At 36.0% G+C, this 12,283-nt stretch overlaps 1 protein-coding gene across 2 annotated transcripts in view; it reads right to left on the bottom strand.

Moving 5' to 3' along the window:
• Positions 1-12,283, bottom strand: part of LOC140163075 (uncharacterized) — a 42,507-nt gene that overhangs the window by 7,002 nt on the left and 23,222 nt on the right. For both annotated transcript variants that reach the window (XM_072186447.1, XM_072186446.1), the window contains 3 exons: positions 8,243-8,334; positions 7,663-7,728; positions 6,059-6,146 (listed from right to left, as the gene is read on the bottom strand). In XM_072186447.1, coding sequence (XP_072042548.1) covers positions 6,059-6,146; positions 7,663-7,728; positions 8,243-8,334 — 246 coding nt within the window. The remainder of the gene's footprint in view (positions 1-6,058; positions 6,147-7,662; positions 7,729-8,242; positions 8,335-12,283) is intronic.

The following is a 12,283-nucleotide window of genomic DNA, read 5'->3' as shown; positions in this document are numbered from 1 at the left end:
TAGGGCAGTTGTCTATAAATCAACACATATTTGACTATCTGCCCATTGAGAGAAAATCAATGAGCAATTTTGTCAACATCAGCTGAAAACAGTGGCGGCACCAGGAATTTTTTCGGGGGCAAAGTGAATTTCAGGGGGAGCAATGTGCAAAATGCCACAAAAAGTGAAAATTTATGTTATTTTGTGTTTTTTTCTTCAAAAGTGGGGGTGGGGGGAAAACCAGATGATGGTGGATGGGATGCGATATCGTCATTTGTGACGTCGCCATTGGATTAACACATAATCATGAAATCTTCACAAACAATTCTAAATTTGTTATGTGGTGTCAAAGCAAAATTATTTTACTCTAAAACCGTTGGGGTACGACAATGTACCACACTGTAAGTATGTTATTTTTCAATTTATAACTGCTAACCGTATAATTTGAATGGGGCTGTCAGCCTTGTATTTTCGCCAGCCTCGAACGTCACGTGTTGCGTGTCCTATGCCGCCTGGGGCAAGAAAAATATTTGGAGTGTGCCCCCCCTAGCGCTGCCACTGGCTGTATATAATACAGATCAACACTTTTTACACAGAATGTCGGAATGAATGCTTACTGTATGTGCAATTTATTGGACTGGTTTGATAAAAATTTCAATTACATGTAGGCGTGATAAATATCTCAAGAAGGACTAACAGGGTATGCAAGAAACTTCACACTGCTCATGCCATAGATATGATACATAAAAATGCAACAACAGCTAGTATAAAGCAGCTTTTAAAAATCACGACTGCAGTCCTGTAACTCTAACGCCCAGGAAGGAAGGAAGGAAGGAAGGAAGGAAGGCAGGAAGAAAGAAGAAGAGAAAACTTTTTCATACAGCGTGCCACTAGGGGTCCACCATGGGCGGACAAGCTTTCCGTGTGTTCGCATGATTATGCAATTGCATCACGTGGGGTTTAGATAGATTTAAGTGAAGAAATGTACAAAGATAAACTATAGTTTCCAGCACAGTATTTCAGCAGTCTGCCAATTTGGCGCAGTTTATGGCGCATACAGATGTGTGGTTCTGAATGGTTAATTGAATCACGTCGATGATCATCACATCGGCATCTCATTCGCTGGTCAAGCTGCATAGCCTCGTGTGACCTAGTTCTTTTTACGCAGTAATCAGAGCAGGCGGACACCGCTAAAGTAATTTGAAAGATGAAGAGGATGTGAAGACTAGATGAATGACACGTGAGGTTGAATGAAAATGAGAGGTTAGGAATCAAAGAAAAAACCTGCAACTTTTCAAAGTTTAAGCAGGTCAAGTGTGTTGATGGGAGATGGGAGAGGACCAGATTAGAGGACACAGCATCTGAAAAAGACTTTGTTTTATGATCAGATGGAGGAAATAGTGGGAACAATGCCTGGAAAAGAGTTTTTTATGATCAGATGGAGGATTATAGCGACAGGAATGACAGTTACTCTATGCAAAAAGGTCTATAATATAAGACGCTAAAGGATAAAGCGCAGAGGATCACATCACCACAAGATAAGAGTTCCATATTAGCAGAACAAAATAGTGGGTACATACAACATCTGGGAAAAAGTTTTTTTATGTTGAGATAAAGGGAAGATAGCGACTGGAGTGATGTATAATGTATGCAAAATGGTCTATAATATAATAAGCTGAAGGATAACTTAAGCCAGGCCCTCGAAATCCGCGGTAACGCGGCCGCGCCGTTCCCAGAAAAAAAAATTGGAGGTCACAGAAAAAAAAAAAAAAAAAAAAAAAAAAAAAATTTTTTTTTTTTTTTTTTAAATTTTCTTTTTCAAAGTTTTCGGCGACTTTGGAGAACCACTGGACCTATTCTGAAATTCTAGGATCATTCACAGTTAATTTGAAAACAATTGGAAAAAAAATTATAAAAAAATTACAGTTTGTTATCCTTACTATGCAAACCACTAACTAATGTTTACCTCTTCATCTAGCACATATTATAAATGCATAGAAAACCAATGCATGTATAATAATGTGATAGATGAAGAGGTAAACATTAGTTAGTGGTTTGCATATTAAAGGGATAACAAACTGTAATTTTTTTGTAAATTTTTCCAATTTTTTCAAAATAACTGGGAATGATCCTAGCACTTCAGAATACGCGTCTAATGGTTCTCCAAAGTCAACAAAACTTTGACATGTTTTTTTTTAAATGGATTTTTTTTTCTGAATTTTTAACTTTGTATTGTGCATTATATCAGTGACCTATCAGTCACGTAAGCCTTGTTATAAAGTCAAAAAATCGCTTCAATGAATGATTGTTATGTACAAAAGTATAGGAAACTGCATTTTTAAAAGCACATTTTCTATGTGAAGGAAGCATATTTTTCAAACTTGTAAAAGCGGGTCCCAGAATGTTTTTTCATATTTCAAAGGTTGCAGTCATCAAATGATTGTGTTGAAATTGTTGCCAGATATGGAGTATAAATCCCTACTGAAATGCAAACCTTCAGAATAGGTCTAGAGGTTCTCGACCTACAGTGACCAAAAACTTTGAAAAAATTAAGACGAAATGGATTTTTTTAAAAATTTTCACCTTTGTATTGTGCATCATATCAATGTCCTATCAGTCACGTAGGCCTTGTTATAAAGCCAAAAAATGGCTTCAACGAATGATCGTTATGTACAAAAGTATAGGAAACTGCATTTTTAAAAGCACATTTTCTGTGTGAAGGAAGCATATTTTTCAAACTTGTATGAACAGATCCCAGAATGTTTTTTCACATTTTTTTTCATTGTAGTCATCAAATATGTGTTGAAATTGTTGCTAGATATGGAGTATAAATCCCTCCTCAACTGTATAAAAGCCTAGGGCTTCATTTTCACCTTGTTCTTTATTGTTGTTTTTCTATAAAATGTGTCTTCTGTGAAGGGGCTTACAAGGGTTTTTACAGTGTAGAAACCCTCTAGCTTTGGGGGGCTTCGCCCCCTCAACCCCGCCGTCAGAGGCGATACTACGGGCGCTTCGCGCCCTACGTTCATCATGTACTCTGTTTTCTAGGTTTTCAATGTTGGCAGGTATGATATTTCAGAGTTTTTTTTTTATCAAAGCTCACTCTCATGCCTGAATTAGAGCCTCAGAATGGTGATTTCTTACTTTAAAAGTCTAAAATCCATGAGTTTTTTAAAACTTTTTGAGCCCCTGGACCCCAACCGTTAAGGGCGAGCGACAAGGCACTCGCGAATTTCACAGAAAATTTAAACCAACATAGTTTAAGTTCCCAGACAGGAAATATTTTTCCTATGCCCTGACTTAAGCACAAAGGACCACAATTACCACAAGACGTGAGTTGCATGTGAGCGGAACAAAATAGTGGGTACAACGTCTTTATGATGAGATGGGGGATGATAGTTACTGGATTGACGGGTACTGTTTGAAAAATGGTCAATAATATAATAAGCTCAAGGATGAAACGCAGAGGATCACATCACCACAAGATAAGAGTAGCATGTGAGCCGAACAAAGTAGTGGGTACAACATCTGAAAGAGTTTTTTGTGGTGAAATGGAGGGGGGATGATGGCAACTGGATTGATGGGTACTGTATGCAAAATGGTCTATAATATAATAGCTGAAGGATGAAGCGCAGAGGATCACATCACCACTGTATGCAAAAAGGTCTGTAATATGATGATAAGCTGATGATAAAGCGCAGAGGATCACACCACCACAAGATACCTGATCAGTGAGAAAATGATGTAACACATCAGGCGAAACAGATGAAGAACGAGACTGAAATAGCAATTGTTAGTTAGAGGAATTAGTAAATATAGCGACTTTTAGAAACTGTTTCACATGAGGAGGAGATAACAGAATTCTGTTTACATGTGGCAGCTGTGAATAGTGACTTCATAGCACAATTTATCATGGGAATTTTTTTGCAAGAAAGTAGTGGAGTTCAATTGTAGTTCTACTCATTTAAGTATTTCCTAATCCAAATGTCCATTTCCAAAACAAAAGTTAAAAGTTGTGGTTGCTCAAGTAAATATATAGTATGTGTTAAAAAATGATTATAATCATTTTTTAACACATAACTCTGACCAATTACATTTGAAAAAAATACTCCCCCCTATAGATATTTCCAAAATCTTCCACAGGGGTAGTGTGGATTTTAAATTGAATAGCCCAATGACATGATGCACTAGGATCCACAACATGCTCATCTATCAGGGTGAAGTTATGTAACTCCAATACATTTGTACATTCATTGAATGACCTTTGAAAATTTGCATACAAAAACTCATACTCTGCAACTTGAGGTCAAATTTTGCATTATGATTGTTTAATTGAGGTTATTGGACTATGCCAATGGGATGAGGCCATTGTGGTTCATAGTGATGATAGAAAGTTTTGTGAAATGGGTTATTCCAGTTGAAATCATGATGTACCCCTAAGGAAGGGTTTACCTTAATCTCCCACACATTCAGGTAACCCAATTTGAAACTCGCACTCCCTGTGATTAAGGTCATCCATAGGGGGTGTATAGATTTCAATTGGAATACTCCAATATGGAGGCAACGTTAGCCCCTTGTTACCTGTGGTGTATATTTGTACCCCCGGATTTGTACCAGGCCTGAAATGCAAGCATGCCTTTTTCACTGCTACTTCAAACTTGCACAACAATGCTACAACCCACACAAAAATCATCTCAGCATATAGGTTAGGAGTAAATGTCATTTGAAATGAATAATGAGGACTGTGCACATTGTAATTAAAATGCATCTGAAGTTTAATTGTTACACAGAGTATATTTATTATGATTGATGTTCCTATCCTATGGACCCCGTACTCAATCTCGCCGACTAAGTCAACGTCTTCTCGGCTTGCAATTTCAAGACTGCAGCACGCTGATGAATTCATATAGTGTAGCTTAAAGCCATGATTTCTCTGTGATACGGAAAAACAGAAAAATTCACGGAATTCGGGTTTGCTCACGAAAATTTGAAAATGCCACAAAGTAGTGAAAATCTGTGTAAAATGTCTAACTTTTGTGTTGATTTGCAAAAAAAAAAAAAAAAAAATGACAATTTAGCAGTAATCAACCATTAAACAATCCATTCTAGCATTTATGCTAGGCCTACGAGGCAAGATTCTGTCCGATACAGCTACCGGAAGTACACACAAGACAATTGATGATGCTTAATTTTAATGGGGATGTTGAGGGGAGACTACAGTAAAAAGGTACATATAATTATATAAGACAAATTACACTTTTAAAAACATGCTTGTATGGGAATGTATGCACTTTTCAGTGCTTTATAATGTAAAACGGAAAATCGGTCCAATTTGTAACACGGAATTTACATTTTGTAACACAGAAAAATCATGGCTTTAGTGTAGCCATATCACTGATTGTGTCTTCGCTAGCAATTATGGGCATCGACTTTACAATATCTTCCTATCATTTTGCTCTGCGGTTTGTCATTCATTACCCGAAACCTTTATATTAATGTTTATTGTAGTACTTACTTGAGGTTACTCACCGTGAGCAATTTGTGGCTCAGTCGATATAATCCAGCAAAGAATGTATATCGAAGGTCATAATGATATCATCCAAGCATAGAAATGGTAGAGTCCACATTGGTTCTGCTTTGTTGAGTTTGCAGCAGAGATCAGGCTAATGTTATCAAGTAAACATTGCTGTCATTCATAAACCACTCAGAGACAGTAATTTGTTAGGGTATTTTTGTGAAGTTTTATAAGCCAGTCGCAAGAAATGCAGGAGTTGGTCTAATGAAGCTGATAAACGGGTGACTGAACATGGATTGGACAGATACACATTTTGTTAGACTGTGCATATCATAACAGTATTTTATTTCGCAGCAAAGTTGCATCATCCTAGGTCCGCGTTTTGGGTTCCAGGCACACCGACGAGTTAATTGGCGAGATTGAGCAACGGGTCCTAAGTAGGCGCAGCACAAATAGTTCGTATTTGTTTCAATGGTCATATCTTTCTACGATTAATTAAAAACATTGATAGGTTAAGATTATATTATGTAAAGATTTTGCTTATTACTGCAGTTGTCAACTTACTGAATATGACACTGATGCATGGTGCAAAGCTGCTGCCTGCTTCTGTAATGTCTGTCTCACATAACTTTCATCTTTTAGTGCATACATACTGAAAAATAAAACATTTCAAGAATGTGACGAAAGAATGATCAAATTTGTGATTGTAACATCGACAGCTTCTGCCCCTTTTTTCATCATTCAAAACTGAGATTTTGGTATCAGAAGGAAGGTCATATTTGTCTCATTACCCCAGTAAACTTTAATGCCCGATATATGCTTAGTTTAGATGGTGTGAACAAAAATATGATTGTACTATATATGGGACAATGTAATACATGTTTCTGTGTCTCAAACCAAAACTACTAAAGCAATTATTGCTTTAGTGGAATTATTGGGTTAATGGTGGCTCTCAATACATGATAGAAAACTGAACATGTAAAAAGCAACAAAAAAAAAAAACAACAAAAAAAACAACCACAACAAGACTTTGCCCTAGTTTAATAGGATGTATAGAGTTCGAGACAAAAAGAGGAACAATTTCCCGTTTCCATGTTTTTTTATTTAATTCTGTTCTCGTTAATTTAGCTTCTTTTTTTCTTACATTTTCTGATTATAGTTTCTTTCCTTCTTTGTTTCGTTCCCGTTTCATTTACTTACCCGTTGGCCTATTACTCGTACCTCAAGTTTCTTTATAGTCAGTACCGCTTCATGTTGTTTATACAACATACATCTTTTTCCCGTATTTATTACCGGTACGTCCTCTCATAGCGTGTCTGCGGATGTGTTCACCCGTTATCCCGTGACCCGTCCTTTATTTTTCCTTCTTTCCGTATTATCATGTCCACTGGTCTCTGGCACGCAAGGTGTGTGGCTTTGCGCCGTTACGCGCACATTGGCATAGTGTGCATTACGCACGCCGCGCCGACGCGCTGCCGGCCAGCTGCAGTGATGCGTAGGCTGGCAATCAATTTTCATAACAAAGACCCTGTTTTTACCCATATTTTCACTGTTTTTGCAGCCAATTCTTGACCGTTTTCAACCAAATAAACACATTGTCGTATATTTCCCGTGTGAATTTGGCGACATTTGGATCGAAACTGACCGAGCTGTTTCGTTCACATACACACCCACAACATTCCCCTATTTAAATTATAGAAAGATTATCTTGTGTACTCATAGTTTATACCAGTGTGTATTTCATATATATTTATGTGTAAACTGTACGATTAAGGTATTGAGGGGTTTTTAGTAATGTATTGGTTTTTGTCTTACTTTTGTTCAGCGCCTTGCGGTGTGTGCGTAAGGCGCTATAAAAATGCGGTTTTATTGTTGTTGTTGTTGACGTATAAATCAAGACCAGTTCACTGGAGTGCTGGCACTTCAATAGGCTTCAGTTGAAATCCATACAGTCTTTATAAGTTATATGGAAGACATGACTTTTCATGTCACTCATTCAGGTAAAACCCCATTTGAAATTCACACTTCTTGTGTGGAGGGGGTTATGGATTTCAACTTGAAGAGCCAAAAGTATTCTCAAATGTCTTCAGGAGAGTAATTAGTCAAATATCTAGATTTTAAAACTTAATAATTACTGACTTTTACATTGCAACAACCTCAGTCCTCACCTTTTCTGCATAATAGAGAATTTCTTCTCCCACATTTTAGTAGATCTTGCAATTTCTCTTTTTAATCTGAAAAGAAACATAATGACGAAATGATATTATATGGAATGTCAAGAGGGGCAACAAAGATAAAAGTAACAAGTTGGTTGTCCTCCACCACACACACCAAATTTTGAAAACTAGAAAAAATGTTTTTGTTTTTTTGTCTTTACTGCACTATCTTTGATAGTCCTTTTCCCATTCAAACATCTTACCCTTCCCAGAATCCTTTCCAACATGATACATCACCTCATTTCATTAATGACACTTCTATATACTTTGTACATGTTCCATTTGTTTTCAAGTTGAGCATAGACACTGGCTAAACATGTGTTGACTTCATGAGATAAACACAATTTGCAAGCTCTGGATGTGCTCTGTTCATTGAGGTGCCTTTTGTCACTATTGAGTATTGAGCCATGTTGCACTGGATAGCAAATCAGTACAGAAAGTTGATATGGAAGCAGTGCATTGTGGGAAGTGTATGGTATCTTGTCTGCCCTTTTCTCAGCATCAGATCAATTAACTTAGCCTCCTGACTTACCTTAGGACCTCATTCCTGAAATGTCTTTCTAATTTACGTAATCTAGCAAGTTCGTCCCCAGATTTTGCTTCTGATTCAGCATTAGATGCTTCCTGCATGGAAACCAACAAAATCAATTAGAGATGTAACCAAAGTGGTGAGGGCAGCAGACTGCCCCCTCAGAAAAATATTTTCGGGTAAAATCAGGACGGAGAAAAATTAAATTCTGTTAAAATGTTTGGATACTCTTTGAACTGGTGAGTATCGTTACACTTGAAAATGTTGCCATGTTTTAAAAACCAAAATGGGATTGCGCAGATTAATAAATTCACTGAATGCAACATTTTATACTTCATTTGTTGCACTGCTATCTCATTGAAAAAAGTTACACCCATTTACAGACATAAGAATAGATTTCAATGACAAAAGCACGTAAAATGTGACAAAAATCCTCCAAAAGAGGCTGAAAATAGATAAAAATGCGGAAATTTGAAAAACAAAAAATCAGGAATTCCTGCCTGGACGGGAATATTCTCATGCCTGCATTTGGTAAAGGATCGAATTTTAAAAGTTGCAGTAGCCCCTCTACAAAGTATCCTGCATAGGCTTCTGGACGAGTGTTTATTGCAGCCAGGATCAGTTCCCAGAATTCTTGTTTGTGTAACCGAGACAATAACCATGCAAATAGTTACTTGCTGGGGAGAATTTCAAGTTAGCTTTTCACAAGAACAAACAGGGACTGCCCAAAGACTTGCACTCATAAATTACCACCAACCATGCATTGGAGTCTATTTACAGAATTTCAACAATTCAACAAGAGTGGACACTTTAAGGATATATTTGGTAAAATAATGCATGTTTTTTTTAGTTTGAGTGTTGGGCGCTAGCATCAACATGAACCTTCAGAGGTGGGCTCCAGAAGTAAGTGGTGGGCTCCGCTTCCCACTGCCGCCCACCGTAGCTACAACCCTGGACTATAGTCTTTTTCTAAAAATAGTAAAAATAATCAATGGTAATTACTGACCAGTCAAATGATAAGAAACTTTGTATGAGTTATATAACTGTTATTGGTCTTACCTCTGTCTGTTAGTATGGATGAGACACACGTAAACGGATGTACCCCAAACATGCACATATATCAGATAGAAAGGAAAGGATGACATGCAACACAAGGTGAATACAAACAAATTGTTATAACAGTGATTAATTAAGTGAGTATTGATACAAAGATGAAAATGTTATTGGAGTAGACGTTCAATGGTGTATGAAAAATTAAAGCCATAATGTACATTCTTTTTAAATAAAATTTGGTAAATTATTTTTCAAACCTGAATTTATGGCATACATGTATTTATCATGTTTACACGTCCAAACTGACACTTTATTGGAAGTGACCAAATTTGTTTTGCTTGTAAGACATCAGAGCAATGTTGAATTAATATTTATGACATTCAATCTCCCATAGAGCTACACAGTTAAGTGCCTAAGAGAGTAAGTGGATTATCCATTTACCTCATTATTTCAGCTTAAAATGGACAGCAAACCTTCCTGACACTTAAGCTTGTTACTAAAATTTTTGTCAAAGAATTAATAACAAAATTAAAATGTGACCATTTGTATTATTATGGCTTTAATATTGACACTTAATGATAACATTGAATAAGGCTAAGTGATTTTTAATACAAAAATAAGTATGTTATTAGGGGTAGATTCCGATGGTGAATGTATAATAGTGAATATTCTTAGTCATCCAGTCGTTAAAATCACAATGTTTTGAATTCAATCTTTTATTAGAACTAGAACTTACTTTTACAGCAGGTCGTTTGCCTGATGTAGTCTGGTGGTATCATACGGAATTAAAGTAGCAAGTTGTACAAGTAAAAGATTGAATTCAAAACTTTGTAACTGTAAATATAAATGTTAACCACACTCCAATATGTAAGAACAGGGTTATATGGTTGGTGCAAAGATGAATAAATGCTATCAGGTTTGGGAATCCCCTTCCATAAAAAGTTTAAGAGATGAAAATGGGGATGGCAAAGTGTCATTAAAATGACTTAAAATGGGTAGAAAAATTGACATATGCAAACGAAAATTTGGCTTTTGCCTCTTCACATTAAAAAGCTGGCTACACTGCTGCCAAAGATGTAATCATGAATTTGGTGAAAAGAAGACAAAATAATGTTGTTAATTTTGTTAAATTTAATTGCACGAGGATGGTCTGATCAACAACCGATTTCTTGATTCAACAAATCACTGTATTACCGTAAATAATATGATAATAAGCATATGTGCCTATTAACAAGTTACTCGGGCAAAAACAAATGTTTAGGGTAGTTTGTTATAGTTTTTCATTGTATTTCTTTTAATTTACAAATATCTATAACACAGATACTTATAAATTAAAAGAAAAAAATGAAAAAGTTTACCCAACTACTCACAAAATTTGTTCTATATCCGAGCAACTATACACATATGTTTATTAACAAATTTTACAGTAGTCCAATACATTTATTCGCTGAATCAAAAATAGTGTGTTTAAGTGCAACCCACATTTTTTCCAGTCTGGTTGAAGTTAGTTATTAGTATGGGTGTATTGTACTGGCTAGACTACTAGAATTGCCTTTCTTACAGTGCCTCTTATTGGTTAATAATCATGATATAATCATCTGAGCAACCAATCAAAACGAGAGCTTATAGATCTCTTAGCACATTTAAACTTAAGCTTTTTCAGCCATACTGGGCATTCTTACCGCATTTCTGATTGCGCAATATATGATATAGTTCTCTTTGTAGTTCATAGAGGCTAATACTTTGACAGGAAGCTAGTGTCCATAGGGTTAAGATGATATTAGAGAGCTTGCAATCTCCAAACGTACGTATCATATGCCTGTACATTTATTCAAAATCCTGTCACATGAGAGTGTATTTAATCACCAGAGCAAGTTAAATCACAAAGACATGGTTTCAAATCTAAACCTACTGTCTACAGCCGGCACCACACGGTAGATCCGGCTGTTTAAGGGCAGAGTAATGGGAGAGAACATGGACCTTTTCGAGCATCATTATTTCTGAATTGGTATGTCAAAAGTATATAAAACTATACATTTTTGGAAAGGAAATGAGTCAAGGAATCCCATGGTGACGTCAGATTTGTTCAAAAATCTCGAATTTTTGAAAAAATCACACAAATTCACTTTTTTACCCCAATTTTTTTGTGACAACTTAGAAAAAAATCCGTTCGGAGTAAAAAAGATTCAGTTAGCTTTTCATGAAGAAGAGACATGAACTTAGGGAAGGTTTTTTATTTTTTGAAATTTGTTTCTTTTTTGAAATATTGAAAAAACATGTGAAAAAAAGCAATTTTGTCACTCTATTAAGCTAAAAATTGAACATAATGGTGTATATTTTTGTTTAAAACAAATATTTTGAAAAAATGAGAAAACCTCCCCTAGACTTTGATGTACTCTAAACTATAGTGCAAAAAGTTTACCTTTTGCTTGCATATTTTTCAAGTTATCTTGTCACAAAAATCGTGCAATATTGTTAAAAATGAACTCTGAGAAATCAACGTTTTAGTAAAAAAATGTCAAAATTATGCACAAAACGTCCTTATAAAACGGTAAGACTTTCACGCTTGTAAAAACTGTATCTGGTGCATGGTCTAAATATGCATCTTTTTGCACCAATAAATCTATAATGTCTGCTTTCAGTGCGCCAAAATTCAAAATAATTAAAAAATCCAAGTGGCATTTTGACTGCAAATTTCTGTTTTGTTTACACCACATTTGCTGGCGTGAGCAACAAACCGAATGCGCCTAGACTGCGTTGGACATACTGGCGCAGAGTTGCGCCGCACACGCTAAGCGAATCGCAGCGTAATCAAAATATTTCAGATTCAGCGCATTTCTGACTCATTATTTCCCGCCAATTTACTAAGATGTCTTGAGCCATGTGACTTTTTAGAGTTGAAAAGAGTGAAACAAATCAAGCAAAAATATGAGTAAATATTAGCAAGTTGTATTTTATCAGTTTCAAGTGAAAGAATACATCTTAGTGTTG

This window comes from Amphiura filiformis, chromosome 10, assembly GCF_039555335.1.
Source record: "Amphiura filiformis chromosome 10, Afil_fr2py, whole genome shotgun sequence".
NCBI lineage: Eukaryota > Metazoa > Echinodermata > Ophiuroidea > Amphilepidida > Amphiuridae > Amphiura > Amphiura filiformis.
Note: the sequence above shows the minus strand (reverse complement) of the source record. Positions and strands in the feature narration are given on the sequence as shown.